Genomic DNA, 17,021 nt, shown 5'->3' on the forward strand with positions numbered 1-17,021 from the left:
CTGGAAGTGCAGCTCCGGGCGGTGCGGAGAGCGAGGAGCCGGGCGGCGTGCGGGCTGTGCGGGATCACACAGGTGCAATCTGCAAACTCACTCTCTTCGGCCGCTGCCCCCCTCCCCGAGTAAGGAGCTTTCCAGCGCCAGGGACAAAAAGTATCCTACAGATACGTGCCTGGGTTAGATTAGCAAATATGTTTAAAGTTGCTTTTCAGGACTGTTAAAGTTTATAGGAGCTCCTACTGAAATTGGAGGGAGCTGGGCTTGTTCCCCTCATCCTCATAACTGCGCGTTTGAACCTCAGCGGCTGTGATCCCAACGTGATGGGAGAGCGAGGTGGGCTGTATCCTGGGTGCTCTGCAGATGTGCATAGGCTGGATTGATTTTCTCATGTGAGCAAAGGCTCATCTGTACTAAATCACTTTGCAATATAAATTTCAAATTATGAAGCCAGACTGATCTGAGCCTTTGTAAACTCATACAAGTTTTTCTCTGCTGGTGCTTAATAGGATGAAAACTGTTTTCAAATGGGCGTAACTGGTGCAACAGTGCCTTTTCTGGTGTAGATCAGATTGGCACCGAGGAAGGAAATTAATAACACAAGCTGATATCAATCATATTGTATTTTTTTTTTTTAATTAGATTATGTGTGATGTCAGACAGGTGATGAGTGCAAGTCTTGGTGGTAGCCAAGAATGGAGAGCCAAAGAGGCTGGAATTCCTTGGGGAGTATGTGCACTTACGCAAGCAGTGTCATAATGTAAATCTAACCTATGCACAGACTGAGGCTATGGTGATTAACTGTCAGGAGGTTGTCTGTGCAGTGTTTATGTTGTCATGAGATTCTGCTTTACATGCTTGATACAAAGCAGATGACAATTATGATAGGAAGTTGAAGTGTGATACGAAGTAGGTTGAGGAGAAGCAGAGATTAGCTATCTGGTGTAATTCTGGTTGTTACAAGGACTGCTAGTCTGCTGGGAAGCTGGGTATGGTTTGTGGTGAGACCTTGTATTTCCTTCAGTTACTGGAATGTAATTTGTGGAGAGGACAGGAGCATGAACTTCGCAGGCATGCAAACTGGTCTTCATGCCTTTTCTGTGGTTTCCATCTATATTGTGTAGTTTCTGAAAATAGATTATTTCTCCCATGAAACTTGCTTGCTCTTGGTGTTCTCTGCATCTTTGGATGAGTACACCTTGCATCTGTTGAGTCTTCGTACCTTTAGCAGGGATAGGTCTTGAGTCTTTGGGCTGGAATGGAGTTTTGTAAGTTCACCTTACAAAACATGCATGGATGTCAAGTGTTTCTTTTCCACGTGTGCCTGTGACCATGGGATTGCACTGTAGGCTTTGGGGTTGCATTGATCCTTCTCAAGACCAGATGAATGGTGGTGGGAGGTGTCTGCCAGTTTCCTTGCAGAGTGTGACAGTGCTGTCTCGTTGTTTTATGTATGCTGCTGTTGACTGTTCATCATGCAATGATGAGAGACTATGAAACAGCCCTGCTCCCTGTCATTCTGTGGCCAGCAAAGCTGGTGAAATGTGAAATATTTGGGTATGTTGGGAGTGCCTCCTAAGGGCACCTATTTTATGGCTTATCATTGTGGAAGTACTAAAAAATATAATAACTATGCTGTGATAGATCAAAAGGGTTTTTTTCTTTAAGAATCTGGAATAGAGGATATGTGCATGTGATAGAGCATATGGCTCTGACAACATCACACCAATTTGTGTATCAGATGTTCTTCTTCAACATCCTCTTTCTCTTGGACTTCAGGAAGCCTTAATGGTGAACCTTTTGTTGGGCTGACTGACCACAAGAACTTTGCTAGAGGCAATGTTGAGTACACCTGGCAGAGCATGCAGAACAAGCATCTTTTCCGTGCTGTGAAAAGAAAGGTTTATGTGCTGGAACACAAACTTAACTCTGCACCTCATTGTCTTATTTTGTTGTGACTCTCTGGTTGAGAAATATTACTGTGGTAGTCATTGTTGGGATGTATCTTAATGGTCTTACACTGGTCTGATCTTAATTAAGATTATCTGGTCTGATCTTAATTTTGCCACCATGCTTTGGATATCACTTTCCAGGCTCTTTACCTGGGCTGACTGGAATGTATCATAATACACATTTTGCCTTTTTGTATTTCTAAATTAGTGCATTTCATGTCATGGTTCTCCTTTATCTCAGCAACCTGTACTTTGTTGCACCAGTACATTCATTTGTTGTATGCCTGGGTCCATTTCTTAGACAATGTGTTTGGATTTGAACACTGTTTTCATGTTTTTAAAGCTTTTTGTTAGCTCCCAGTTTCATTATCTCTGCAGCATTAATATGCTCAGATCTCAGCATACTTTTCCTGGTAGGGTCTGACTTTCATCTGAATATCACCAAATTAAGGTATGCATCTTAGTTTGTGTGCATACAGATAGTTCTAAAAGGCCTTCCTAACTCCCTGGGCTTATCTGCAAGGCAGCTCAAGACATGGCATTTTCTTCTAGTTTCATGCATTTTAAGGTCAGCTTTGCTGCAAGGCAGAAAGTACTTCACTTTGTAAACCTCAGCTTGCCTTTCCTGCTGCTTCGTGGAGCTACCACATGGCTGATGAAAGTATCTCAAACTGATCTAGGCAGAGATGGTTCCATTCAGATGTGCCAGATGCACTTTCTACTTTGTGTTGTGTTTGTGTTTGGAGTTCTCCTGATGTCCGACACGCAAAACAGTGACTTGGTTTTTGCCACACTTGAAAAGATTTCTTGTGCTGGTGACTGTTGTTGGGTTTATTTATTTAGTTAGTTATTTTTGCCCACTCCTTCAATTGTCATCTCACAGACACTTCTTCATTTGATCAAAGAGTGAATTTCAGAGCTCAGTCACAGCAAAAACCTCTCCTGTCTGCCGTTCTCATAAGATTCTACCCCCAGTACTGACGATGACAAGTGTTCATTGATCGGAATTGCTTTTACAGTGGTTTCTAAGGCAACTAGCACACCTAGCCACAGAAATGAATTTTGTAGAACTAAAGCAGCACTCGAAGAAGATGCTGGTGCTGCCACGATTACCTGATTTCTCTGTGAAAGTAAAAAACCCCAGAAAACACACAGTGCCTTCAAATATATTGGAAGTGGAGCATCTGCTCTTTCCATGAAACCCCTGCCAGATTTCATGGCTATCTCAAATGCAGTCTAAAAATTGCATTCCATGCATTATTAGTCTTTTAATTGTTGCTCAGTTTTCTCTTTCTGAGACATGTAAATAGGCAAAGGATTGCATTCAGCCTGTACAAAACTCAGTTTGGGAGCTCTTTGTTTTATCTGGAGGCAAAGGGAAATCTGATGTCTTTATTTTTGTCTGTAGGGATGCTAATCTTGAAACACTTCTATGTTACCTACTCTTAAATGACTGCAGAGAAGAATGGTTAGCCAGGTTTAGGTGTGTTTCCTTCTGAAAGAAGTCATAAGTAATAGCTTCAATTCTTCTTTTTTTTCCTGACAAACCATACTGAAGTAAAAGTTGGTTGTTTATTTGTGTGTGGGTTTTTTTGTTTGGTTGGATTTTTTGTTTGTTTGTTTCATTTTGTTTGGTTGTTTTTTAATATTTCCCTTTAGGTATACTGGAAAGGTGGAAAAAGATGCAATAAAATGTGAACCTTGCATTATTTCCTTATGATATGTAGGAGCAGAGTGAAAAGACACTTTTCAAACACCCTTTGAGCATGTCAGCTATTGCTATAAAACCACATGAAGTAGAAGATGGCTGCAGCAGAAGTTGAGCTGTGCAGCTCCTAGTTACATTCAGTCTTTTCCCTATTCTGAGCCATCTTGTCTGTGTTGGATGCTCAAAAGGAGCTCTAAGAGTTGTGCCACATTACAGCTTGTATACAGCAAGGTGCCACTATTGCATTGGCAAGGTCCTACAGCAGTAGTGGTAGGTGTATGGAAGAGTTGGATATGAAGTCCCTGTGGTGTGTGATTGCTGAAGATTTAACTTAGTTCTGGGTGATCAGAATTCCTGACATAAGAACAGTTTCCTCCTTTGGTCTCTGTTATGATTGTTTCATCTTTGTATGTTTGGTAAGACTCTGAAAGTTCTCAGTGTCACCAGTGTGAAAAGACAGATAGAAATGGACTGCCATAAACTGAAAACTCCCATCTTTAGGGCATGCTTTATTCTGGTAGCAAGCCAAAGTAGCCCTTCTTACTGAAACTGACTCTCGTGGTTTGTTTCTAATTCATGTATCTCAAAGTTTTTTACACTGTTTCTCTTCTCATTTTGTCTCCATCTACTTTCTATCCTGCCATGGGAGGAAAAAGAGAAGTTCTTGTTACTTTCAATCAGAGCTGTTTGGACTGCAGGCTTTAACATGTGTATTTCTGATCTCAAGTATGGTGAGGCTCTAAAGTACTGGTGCTACTAAGAGCACATCATGAGTATGCACATGTTTAATGTGACATGAGATATGTGACAAATCGTGTAGCTCTGGAGCTTCATTTTCTGTCAGACTTGTGCTTGTTTGATAGTTTTGGCTTTGGTTAGGGTTGGTAGAGGGAAAACTATGAAATACTGTTCTTATGCTTTTGAATTAAAGGTTTAGTTTCTCCTTTTTCAAACATACAACATACTGAGCACAGTGCTGTTCTCCTAATCCAGATGTGGAGTTTGCTGAAGGTTTTTCTTCCATTAGATTAAACACAGATTTGAAACATGGTTATAAGCTACCACCTGCTTTGGAACTCTGATCACATTGTGACTAAATATTTAATTCAATCGTGGCTTTTGCTTGCAGTCAGGACACAGACATTTCTTTTCCTCTGGGGGCAATATGAAAGCCAGACTGCAATGGCTGCTGGAGACTGTGCACATTGTGAGGAAGGTTGCCTGCAGTAATGAGTTTGTGCACTGCAAATTCAGCAGAGATGGCGTGTGTTAATGTCAGGGTGTAGTGTTGCAGGAGATCTAAGGCTAGCTGACTTGTGTGCACTGATAAAGTGTTTCTATTCCAGCTCTGTCTCTGAAGATCTGGGTTGCAGACGTGGAGAGTTTAGCAGAAAGCATTACGGATCTGTGGAGCTTGTAAGTTGGCATAGCCTGTCCTTTGATTTTAGCAGCTTATAATGCAGAGCTCAAATCCTTTTTATTTTTAGGTTAAAAGATGGATCTAGTTTGGAAAATGTGCTTTCTAAACTGGACTTGGAAGTTGTAGGGTAATAAAAAGAGCCTTCAGAATAGGTATTTTAGACCCATGCTGGGAAATTGTTTTACTACATTGTTTACAAATATGTTGTCATAACACCACAGGAAGTGTTACATAAGTAATGTGTTTTCCCCCCAGATGGAAACTGAGCCTTTTTTCATCCTACAAGATGAGGTTTGCAAAATTATAGGGCATTGTTTGGTGAAGTGCTTGCAATTAAGTGAGTTAAATGCTGTCAACATGCTCGCCTCTATGTCTGTATATGTGATTTTATGTGTACGTGCCTCAGAGTAGTGGCAGAGGGTTTAAAACTGAAAGAACCAGTCAAAACAAGGGTATTGAAAACAGTTCACTAGAATCTGTCAGGATAATAATTTCAGAGTAATCTGAAATTATTCTTCATTTTCTTCATTATTCTCATACAGAAAGCCTTTCTCTGCTGTGAAAAGAGCAGTCGGCAGTTAAAATAATGTCACTCTGTGTACAAGGCCATAATGAAGTTACCTAAACTTAATCTGGGCAAACAGAAGTGGACAGGGATAAGGAAACTGAAGTCCATCTCTCTTACCATGGGAAGAAACCACTACTTTTCCACAAGCTATAGCTGTAATTCCAAATCCTTCAATAGTATGTTTATTAATGTGTATGTGAATTGACTGTAAATAGGTGGCTGAGTTGCTGGGAGTTGCATTGCAAGGACACCAGCTATCTTCCTTTCCATACATTCCACAGATTAAATGTGGTGTTTCAAATCAAACCATAGCAAATGAACTGCATTCTCTTGAGAGGATCTTTCATTATTAGTACTTAGATTCTTGTGCTGGAAAAGAGAAATATATTGGTCATGATGAATTCACAGTAAGGTCACACAAATGGTCTTGTATTTGAATTTCCTAATATTCTTTTCTTAACATTCTGCTAGTAGTAAGATAAGTCATCCATATAATTTCTCTTACAGTATGTAGAAGGCACCAGCATGTGTTGGAGTTTTTGGTCATGTTAGTTTATTCCTGATGTAGCCTCAGATCACTTCAAGGCAAGTCAAAAAGAGAACTTCAGGATATTGCAGCAACTCTTCCACCAAAACAAGGGAGAAAGTGTTGTCCTAGAATATTGTCTGGAACAACCCTTGCTATCAGTACATACTGGGTATGAGTGATGGAAAGCAGCCCTGTGGAAGAGGACTTGGGGGTGCTGATGGATGAGAAGCTGGACATGAGCAGAGTGTGAGCTTGCAGCCCGGAAGGCCAGTGGCAGCCTAGGCTGCCTCAAAAGATACATTGCCAGCAGATCCACAGAGGAGATTCTGCCACTTTACTTTGGGGAGACCTTACCTGGAGTACTGCATCCAGGTCTAGAGCCCTCAGTATAGGAAGGACATGGACCTGATGGAGCAGGTCTAGAGGAGGGTGATGAAAATGGTCAGGGAGTTGGAGGAGTTCTGCTTTGGTGACAAGCTGAGAAAGCTGGGGTTGTTCAGCCTAGAGAAGAGGAGGTTCTGGGGAGATGTAATAGCAACCTTCCAGTACCTGAAGGGGGCTACAGGAAGGATGGAGAGAGGCTGTTTACAAAGGCCTGTGGTGATAGGACAAGGGGCAGTTAGCTCCAAACTAGAGCAGAGCAAATTTAGATTGGATATTAGGAGCAGGTTCTTTACTGTGAGGGTGGTGGAACACTAGAACGGGTTGCTCAGGGAGGTGGTTGAGGATCCATCCCTGGAGATATTCAAGATGAGGCTCAGCAGGGCTCTGGGCAATCTGATCTAGTTGAGGATGTCCCTGCTGAGTGCAGGGAGGTAGGACTCGATGACCTTTGGAGGTCTCTTCCAGCCCAGCCCATTCTGTGATTCTATGGATAACATGGGCTGCTAGAGGGAAGCAAGGAAGGATACACCACTGCATTGCTGCTGTTCTGATCCCATTTCATAAGTTTGGTATGATATGTGTCAGTCTCATTTTTAACAGCTCTGAGAGGAGTAACATGCAGCATCACTGACAGCATTCTCCTCTTGTAGGGATCTGCTGAGTGTTGCTGCACCCCTCAGAGTTGTGTTATTCTGTTTTACTGAGTTCTCAAAAGAGCTTTTTTTAACTCTGGAATCCCTGGGTTCCCTTATAAATAGAGCAGGCAGTCTTTCCAGATTGTTTATGAAAGTGTTGAAGTCTTTAGCTGGAGACAAGCCATATTCTCTGATGCTAATGCTGGAAGTAGACCAGATTATCTCCTGTACCTTATGTTGTGCAGTATCATCGCTGAGCATTATGTATGGAGATTCTTACTGCTCTCCATCTCCTGAAAGCAGCAATAAATAAAACACAGTAAAAGCCTGCTAGGCCTGGTAATACTGCCAACAAGCAGAGTTTAAGGCTTAGCAAGGCTGAAAGGACAGGAATCGTCACATCTTTAAGACCTGTGGTTTTGAAAGGAGCAAGCTTCAAGACCAGTTTCTGGAAAGCAGACAAGTCCCTCTGTAGGCATTCTGTGTGTTGGTGCAGCCAAAATCTGAGACAGGAGAATTTCTGGTTAGTACTGGAATCTACTAAAAGAGTGACTGTTCCTCCTGCTCATGCGCTTTAGAATCACAGTTGGGTTATTCCAAATATGTAGTCAAAATAGTAATAGCTGTGCTCGTCCCTTCCTTCTCTGTGGATAGCCATGTGATCCCTGGGAGAAGAAACCCCGTAGTAAGCTTTGTTTGCTGGTCATGTGGCTATTTTTGGAACTAGAACCTCTGTCTTAAACTCTCTTGCAGCTTATATCTAGTGATGCTGATGGAGCCATTCAAAGAGCTGGGCGGTTCCGCGTGGAAAACGGCTCCGCTGGCGAGGTAAGAGGCTAAAGATACAGCTTCAGTTACACTTCAGCACTGAAGGATGCAGCCAGAGAAGCTTCCTTACCAAAGAAGAGCACTTGAAAAATGCTAAACAATGTGAGAATTTGAGAATCTAAAAGGAGGGAGATTATGGTTCCCCATTGCCCCCTGTAAGAGTTTAACTTAGCTGCTTCTTTCAAGAGTATGCAATCCTGGCAGACAATTTTCCATGGGAAAAGCTGGGGGTTTGTTTTGTTCAGTCCCATGTAGTTCAAAAGCTGGTGAGCTTGTATCACAGAAAGAGTCTCTGAATGCACCCAGTGAATGGTTATGCAGAGTGCCTTTTTCTCTGTGTATGTTAACTCTGAGTGAAAAAGAACTTGAGACATGCTTAGGAATTTGCCTTAGCCATCCAAACCAGTTGTCTAGTGAGGAGTCTTTAAGAACTAGTTTAGGTAGAACTGAGAAAAAGAAACCAGGAGACAGACTTTTGTTTATTACTGTTTTTATTTTATTAAAAAAAAAAAACACTGATCTCCAGATTCTGCATTGAAAGATCTTTTCAGTGGAACACTAAGCTGCTAACCGTGACAGCGGTGCAGGAGGAAAATGCTGTAGTGACTTAGGAAGAAAAGAGGAAAAACAAAAGAGGAGAGGGAGAAAAGTTAATTTGAGCTGCACAACAATTGGCATCAGAGTAATTCTTTGCTTAGGGCAGTAAGGCTCGTGGAGGACCTGGAGCAGATGACCTGCAAGGAGCATCTGAGGGAGATAGGGCTGCTCAGTCTGGGGAAGAGGAGACTGAAGGCAGACCTTGTTGCTTTCTACAGCTACCCAAAGGGAGGGTGGAGCAAGGAGGGGGCAGCCTCTTGATAACAAGCTACAGAACTAGAGGAAATGGGTGCAAGCTGCAGCAGAGAAGGTTTAGTCTGGATATTAGGAAATATTTCTTCGCTGAAAGGGTAATCAAACATTTGAATGGTGTGCCCAGGGTGGTGGTGGAGTCACCATCCCTGGGGGTATTCAGGCAGTGTGTTGCCCTGACTGGGGACACTTGGTTTAGTGTTGACCCTTTAGTCTTGGGTTGAGAGTTGCACTGAATGAGGTCTCTTCCAACCAGATATGTTCCATCATTCTGTGACTGTCTCTTGCCTGCATTATGTTGTCCATTTTTTCACTTAGCATTTGATCTAACAGCCTCTTCTCTTTCAGAACACAGACTACACTCCAGGTACTTGGCACAGAACTGACGTGCATTTGGAAAACCCAGAGTATCACACAAGATGGTACTACAAATATTTTTTAGGGAAAGGTAATTCTCTTTTTGCAAGTTGATTGATGTTGGGTTTTTTTTGATCAGTGACAAAGCAATGTAGCTCTCAATTTCTATCGTTTAAATATGGAGAAAAGTAGAGTGTTAATTTCGTGTTAATAAATATTCTGCCCTGTCCAGAAAACTGAGCTCTTCTTTTGTATACTTTTAACCTGAAGACAGAGGATTTGTTTCTGTAAACAACAGAACCCCTGCTACAAAAAAAGAGGATGTTTAGAAACCATCCTTGGCCTTGAAGGCTGAACCTATCTCTTGTTTGTTGGTGGTGTTGTTTTACACATCTGTGTGTAAACACATAGTTATTGATGTAGAGAGCTGTCTGGCTTTATGTATGAATATATTTACACACATGTGTGTGCATGAGTGTGTCTCTGTGATCTTTGCAGTTGATAATGCTGCTTCTTTTTCCCTGACAGTTCACCAGAATTACATAGGTACAGATGCAGAGAAGAACCCTTTCTTTCTCTCTGTTGTGCTGTCTGACCAAAATAATCAGCGTGTTCCTCAATACCATTCAATACTTTGGAGAAAAACAGTAAGAAACAAACAATTAACTACTACTCTTGACTGATTTGTTTGGGGTTTTTTTGTTGTTTTGGTTATTTTTATCATCTATTGTTCTGCTTTCTTCAGAATATCAGTACTTAACCAGTACTTTTTGTTTTATTCAATAAGAACACCCTGATTTTACTACAGTAGATCATAGAATCATAGAATCAGTCAGGCTTGGAAGGGACCACAAGGATCATCCAGTTCCTGCCATGGGCAGGGACACTCTACCCTAGATCAGGCTGGCCACAGACTCATTCAGCCTGGCCTTAAACACCTCCAGGGATGGGACCTCCCTGGACAACCCAGTCCAGGCTCTCACTACTCTCATGCTGAAGAACTTCCTCCTCACATCCAGTCTGAACCTACCCATCTCCAGCTTTGCTCCATTCCCTCTAGTCCTGTCACTCCCCAGCTTTTTTGTAGGCACCCTTCAGATACTGGAAGGCCACAAGAAAATCACCTGGGAGCCTCCTCTTCTCCAGACTGAACAGCCCCAACTGCTTCAGTCTGTCCTCACAGCAGAGCTGCTCCAGCCCTCTGAACATCTTTGTGGCCCTTCTCTGGACACACTCCAGCACCTCCACATCCTTCTTGTAATGGGGCTCCAGAACTAGATGCAGTACTCCAGGTGGGGTCTCACCAGAGCGGTGTAGAGGGGGGTAGATGAAACTAGCTTTGTAGATAACATTACACTAAACCATCTGAAATAACTTTATGCTAAACCTTCTGACAGAAATCTGTGATACCAGGTGTTTGTAAATTTCTTCTTGCCTGCAACTTTGTGTTATTTATAGAAATGTTGCCTCAGTTCTTCTTAATTTTAGTTAGCTGTTTCATTACTATTCCTATTTGAACAAAAGTCATTATGTCCTGTAATATTGCCTAGCTTTTTTCCTTTGCAGGGTACTCAGAAAATATGTCTCCCTTACAGTCCCACAAAAACTTTGTCAGTGAAATCTATCTTAAGGTATGTATTTATGACAACGTTATCACTTAAGATATTTGTCTGCATTTCTTTTCTTGTCATTCAGAGCTTCTGTGGTTTTCATAATAGGTTTGTAAAAGCAGTCGAAACATGTTTATAAATTGTAATCTTTGAAGGCAACAAAAAGTGGGTTTAAAGCCTGTTCTGGAACAGGCAAAGTGACAACTTATAATGGAGACAAATTCCTAGCACTTCTTCTTCAGCAGAGGGACCATTTCCAAGTTAATTGGAAAACAGGTGCTAAGTGCAACTGCAGTGGTTGAGAAGAAATGTGGTTTTAAATTAGATAGACAATAAACAGACCTAGGGAACATTAGATCTTAACTAGAGGAAGCAAGCAGGGAAGAAGCCAATAATTATTTCTTAAGTTGATTGTCTCCATCTAAGTCGCCCTGTGGGTGTGTTGCACACACTGTTGGTGAAGCCAAGAAAATGCCTTCCCCTAGGCAGAATCTGTATGGACATGCTCACCATATGAAGATGAAGTGAGCAAGCCCAAGTCTGTTTCAGTTTATTTCAGCATTATAATAGCTGAGATGTCAGAGCACCTGTTTACAAAGTGTCCATTCAGATTTAACGTGCAGCTTATAAGATCTAACAGTGTGGTGTGTTTTCCCAAATCCCTCATTTGGAAATGCCTTTGAATGCATCTTCTGTAAGGATTTTACCTCTAGAAACCCATACAAAGTGCCTTCATTTGCTGACAGGTAGTGTGTACCAGATAAATGAGCAGTCTGCAGGTCTTCAAAACCTTTGATTTGTAGAGAGTACGAGCAGATGGGAACAGGGCATGACTTGTGATGTGAAGTCAGTGCCACCAGATCTGGATTTTCCTACAACTGCACAAGATCTCTGGGAGGTCCCACATCACTGAATTTGCCAGAGAGGCTAACAGGCCATTGAGCCTCACTTCTTAATTCTGATTTCCTGGGCTGTGTCTCTGGCTTGGAGTGTCAAGATGGTGAGTTGAAAACACTTTAGATCTCTTTCATCTTCCTCATCAAGATGATCTAAATCCACACTTCTAATCCTACAACACTGGCTTGAATACTACTGCTCCTAATTGTCAGTAATGTTTACTGTCCTGCATAAGCACTTGATCTTCCATTTCTTCCAACCAATCACTGAAATACTTCTTCCTAACATCCCTTTCTAACCCAGCCTCTCCCTGCACTCTCACTGACCTTTTGGTCAGGCACACCAGAGTGGAAAAGCTTTGTCTTCTATTAGCTAGGGTCCTAACTCTTCTAACACCCTTGTGTGTTCCATCCTGTGATGCTCCAGTATTTTGTTTCAGACCATGTTCCCCAATTCTCCTAGGGTCTGTGCTACCTGAAACCAGCTGGATATTATCTCCTGTTGCCTGCTTGGGCTTGGACTAAAATCTCTTCCCTGACAATTATTTTGCTTTTATGGTCCATGAGCTTTCCTCAGGCCTGACTGAAATTCCTTTGGCTGGCTGTTTACAGCCAGTGTGAATCAAGGTACAGACTATCTCCAGGAACTGTTTGCATTAATAAATCTGGTTATTTTTATACATTAATTTGAATATTTGAATCTTTTTCAAAAGAAACTAAACCAAATCCTGTCTGCATTGTGATCTAGCACAAGCAATGATGGAAAGTTGCATCAGATTTGACCTCCCTGTTAGTTCCCTGTGCCCCAAGACAAACTGTGTTGGGCACAGTGTGACATGCAGTGAAGTTCTCTCAACTAATGCTGGGGAGACACAAGCTAGGGAAAATATCCTATAAGTTAGATATTTCTGTTTGTTGAGACAGCTGAACTTGGTTCTTATTTAAATACTCAGTTCTGTGCATGATTCTCTGACATGTTTGATGCTGAACTGCTCATTTTTCACGTGGCTTGCCTTGAATGCTTTTGGAACTGAGGAAGAAGAAAAGCTAACAAAATAGAACAAACTATTGAGTCCTCTTACAATGCTTACAATGATAATGCATAAAGCTGAAGTGAGGGGGGATGGAATAAATCTGATTGCTTTCTAAGCAAATATAATCAATTTAAACCTGATCTCCATGCAGAGTCTTACTAATTAACGTTTTTAAAATCCAAAAGAAGTTTAGGGAGTCTTGAGGGTCAGTATTATGGGAAAGAAATGGCTATTCCACAGAACATTTGTTCTGAATGGAGGCTTTTGGAGCAATTCCTTTTGTAACCAGTTCTAACTGCAAGCAGTTAATGGTTTCATGTTGAAATGTGCAATTACCCCCTCCTGTAAAGCAAATATTTCATTTGCATTTCAGTGCTATGAGTCTTGACAAATTTGAGAAGGGCCCAAGGGAAATTTTTCATCCTGAGATACAAAAGGTAGGAGCTGACTTCTTTTGTTGTTTGGTTCTCTGGTTGGTTTTCTTCATTGTATTCTAGAAAAAGAAGTAATTAATTTCAGTAGCAGGCTAATAATCATAGAATGGTATAATGATGAGTAATGTGATACTGTAAAGCAAAATGTCTTTATCAGTTGAACTGGCAGATTCAAAACAAAACATAAATACACACAGATGTTACAGTTTTGGTTTTGTTGCCTTTAATATCAGTGTGCTAAAGATACTGTTTTGTTTACAGGATTTATTGGTTCTTGAAGAGCAAGAGGTAAATGTAAACTTAACCACTCCTAGCACACAGACCTGTACAACAAATATAGCTTTGTATGTGAAATATCTGCACTGTCATGCTTGTGACAGCTTAGAAATCAATTGCTTATTGCAGTAAAAAGGTAGTATTTTTTTGCAATGTCATAGAATGGCTTAGGTTGGAAAGGGCCTCCGAGATTATCTACTCCAATTTCCTTGCCATGGGCAAGGATGTTATTCAACTAGACTTGGTTGCTCAAGATCCCATCCATCCTGGCCTTGAGAAAGTAGGCATCTATGACCTCCCTGGGCAACCTATTTCAGAGTCTCACCACTCTTATACTGAAGAACTTCCTAAGTAAGATCCAGTCTAAACCTACTGTCCCTCAGGTTAAAATTGCAAGACAATACATAAGATAAAAAAGTAGTTCTAAGCAACAACTTAATACCATCACCACCTTAGTATATCACAAAGTCCATAGTTAAGTTCAGAGGTAAATTATGAGGTATCTGATGCTTCAGCATTTAATGGAGTAACATTAAAAGTAGTTCTAGGCAGCAACTTAATACCATCACCACCTTAGTGTATCACAAAGTCCATAATTAAGTTCAATGGTAAATTATGAGGTATCTGCAGCCTCAGCATTTCATGGAGTCAGTCTGAAATGTATATTCCCATGTGTGGGGTGTTTAGAGAGGCAGGTTATGAAAGTCCTTAGAGAAAACATTTTAGGTCTTTTGTTTGCTTGTCCATCATATAATACTTGGCTTTATTTCTCAGGGATCTGTGAATTTTAAATTTGGAGTCCTTTATGCTAAGGATGGACAGCTTACAGATGATGAAATGTTCAGCAATGGTGAGTTCTTCACCTAAAGCTTAAATGTTTATTTGAATAAAAAAAATGTAGGGCAGTGCCCTACAGTGGAAGCTAGGAGGGAGGTGATGGGTGTGCAACAGTAGCTCTGTTAGGTTTTCATGTTGTGTTGGGTGAAAAACTGTAGTCTAGAGTCTATTTCTGTAAAAGATGGATTTAGGAAACTGTTAAAATGTGGAAGAACTTGAAATTCCTTTCCTAGAAATAGACTGTACAACGCAGGATTGACAAAAGGGAAGCAGATGAAGGAAGCAACTCATATTAACTGCAAAAGCTCTTTCATTCTTGCATTTTCACACTTTCTTCTGTGCACCTGAACAGTGTCTTGGAGTTAGCTAAAGAGGTCATTCTCTAGCTGGGGTTAGAGATGTCTGTTTAAGGTCGCATGCTTAGGTTGTTTCTGTAAGGATAAAAGGCTTAGGTCACATGAGGAGAAACTAATTCACCTGAAACTTTGATCCTGCTCCTGTTGTGGGATTTTTATAGATGTTCTATTGCTGCCTGTGGTTTTCCATTGTAACATTTTCCCCTTCCACATCTAGAAACTGGGAGCGAAAGCTTTCAAAGGTTTTTGCATCTCTTGGGTGACACAATCACTTTGAAAGGCTGGACAGGCTACCGAGGAGGACTGGACACTAAAAGTAAGAACTCATCTCGAGCAAGAGAATGGATGAGTGGCAGCATGAACATTTTTTTTTGCTTGCTGCATGTGCATGTGGTATATATACTGTAGAAATAAGGCAGTCCCAAAAGACATTTCCTCATGTGTGTGCCAAATGCTCTGGTTCAGCCAGAAACGGTCAGGTTAGCTCAAATCACTGCTATGGAGTGGAATTTGAGAAGTATTTATATGGGATTATATGGGAATGGGTTGCCCAGAGAGGTGGTTGAGGCCCCATCCCTGGAGGTGTTTAAGGCCAGGCTGGATGAGGCTCTGGCCAGGCTGATCTAGGATAGGGTGTCCCTGCCCATGGCAGGGGGGTTGGAACTAGATGATTCTTGTGGTCTCTTCCAACTCTGACTGATTCTATGATTCTATATGAATTGTGTTGTCAAGGTAAACAGTTTCATTTTATATTGTAATGAGGTGAAGAATAACCCAATATGTTACTTGTTTCCTTATAGTTAGAGCTTCATGGCTTGAAGAGCCCTGTGTGATTTGAGGAGGCTAGATGAAAGGGCATCATAGGCTTTAAGCCTGTGATTGTGCAGATTAGGTTGCAAACTTGGGTTTGGACCCATGTCAGACATGCAATGTGAGCATTTGCTAAAATGGATCAGAAAAAAGGATGGCTAAAAAAGGTTTGGTGAAAGGATCTGATACACCTTTTGATCTGTAGAAAAGTTAAAGGAAATTCCTGCTGAGAATGTTGTCTTCCTTTGCAGATGATACAACAGGAACCAGTTCCATCTATACAGTTTTTCAAGGTCATGAAATTATGTTCCATGTTTCAACCATGTTACCATATTCTAGGGAGAACAAACAGCAGGTACATGGTTCTCCCCTCTCCCTGCTTTTTCCCCCTCTCTCCCCCTTTTCCCTCCTTCTCCCCTGCTTTTTCCCCCTCTTCCCCCCTGTTCTCCCCCTCTTCCCCCCTGTTCTCCCCCTCTTCCCCCCTGTTCTCCCCCTCTTCCCCCCTTTTCTCCCCCTCTTCCCCCCTTTTCTCCCCCTCTTCCCCCCTTTTCTCCCCCTCTTCCCCCCTTTTCTCCCCCTCTTCCCCCCTTTTCTCCCCCTCTTCCCCCCTTTTCTCCCCCTCTTCCCCCCTTTTCTCCCCCTCTTCCCCCCTTTTCTCCCCCTCTTCCCCCCTTTTCTCCCCTTTCCCCCCCCCTTTCCCCTTTTATGTCCCTCTCTTCCCTCTTTATCTCCTTCTCTTCCTCCTTTTTCCCTCCATCTTCCCCCTGTCCCCCCCTTTCTCCCCTTTCTTTTCTTCCATAACAACCCCTAAAACTTTAAAATAAACCACAGGATTTCTTGCCTTTGAATACTTCAGAATTGTATTTCTTACAACTTTGGCAATATTTTTTCCTCAATATTAAACCTAAGATTGCAAACATGCTGGTGTGTGTTAGGAGATAATGCATCATCTCACTGTTATTAAGACACAAAAACCCACTTGTGAAGAAGGACAAAATTGATTGACTGAGAAGTGATCGAGTATCCTATTCTTCAGATGACTTGTAGTGCTACACTGCTGCAGTTACCATTACCTGAAAGAGTTTAGGAAGGCTGGGAATTGAGTTAGTTGGGTGTGAGTTGGCAGAATGCTCCTATGTGTAACACACAACTCATACTCCAGCGATTTGTGTAGCTTGGATGAAATTCCCCCTGTGAATTTCTGTAGATCTTTATGTCTGAGAATTTATTTATGTCTTTTAAGTCACTGTGCCTGTCTTCTTTCATTTTTTTTTCCCCTTTTCTTTTCTCCTTTTCTCTTTTTTTTTTCCAGGTAGAAAGGAAGCGCCACATTGGGAATGACATCGTCACGATCGTGTTCCAGGAAGGCGAGGAATCCTCTCCAGCCTTCAAGCCGTCCATGATCCGCTCTCATTTCACACGTATCTTTTGCCCTACATTTTCTAGTGAGCTGTCATAGACGCACAGAATCAGTCAGGGGTGGAAGGGACCGCGAGGATCATCGAGTTCCAACCCCCCTGCCATGCGCAAGGACACCCTACCCT

At 41.8% G+C, this 17,021-nt stretch overlaps 1 protein-coding gene across 4 annotated transcripts in view; it reads left to right on the forward strand.

The window, feature by feature from the left end:
* Positions 1 to 17,021, forward strand: part of GARNL3 (GTPase activating Rap/RanGAP domain like 3) — a 46,117-nt gene that overhangs the window by 8,025 nt on the left and 21,071 nt on the right. For 2 of the 4 annotated variants that reach the window (XM_064171077.1, XM_064171078.1), the window contains exons 2-12: positions 5,001 to 5,070; positions 7,944 to 8,018; positions 9,216 to 9,315; positions 9,753 to 9,871; positions 10,791 to 10,855; positions 13,138 to 13,201; positions 13,460 to 13,486; positions 14,249 to 14,324; positions 14,885 to 14,983; positions 15,729 to 15,832; positions 16,790 to 16,898. In XM_064171077.1, the coding sequence (XP_064027147.1) occupies positions 5,001 to 5,070; positions 7,944 to 8,018; positions 9,216 to 9,315; positions 9,753 to 9,871; positions 10,791 to 10,855; positions 13,138 to 13,201; positions 13,460 to 13,486; positions 14,249 to 14,324; positions 14,885 to 14,983; positions 15,729 to 15,832; positions 16,790 to 16,898 (908 nt within the window). Of the gene's footprint in view, positions 1 to 5,000; positions 5,071 to 7,943; positions 8,019 to 9,215; positions 9,316 to 9,752; positions 9,872 to 10,790; positions 10,856 to 11,425; positions 11,835 to 12,193; positions 12,358 to 13,137; positions 13,202 to 13,459; positions 13,487 to 14,248; positions 14,325 to 14,884; positions 14,984 to 15,728; positions 15,833 to 16,789; positions 16,899 to 17,021 lie in introns of those variants that run through there. The other 2 variants (XM_064171079.1, XM_064171080.1) reach the window with 2 other exon arrangements.

The sequence above is a fragment of the Pogoniulus pusillus genome, chromosome 35 (genome assembly GCF_015220805.1).
Source record: "Pogoniulus pusillus isolate bPogPus1 chromosome 35, bPogPus1.pri, whole genome shotgun sequence".
NCBI lineage: Eukaryota > Metazoa > Chordata > Aves > Piciformes > Lybiidae > Pogoniulus > Pogoniulus pusillus.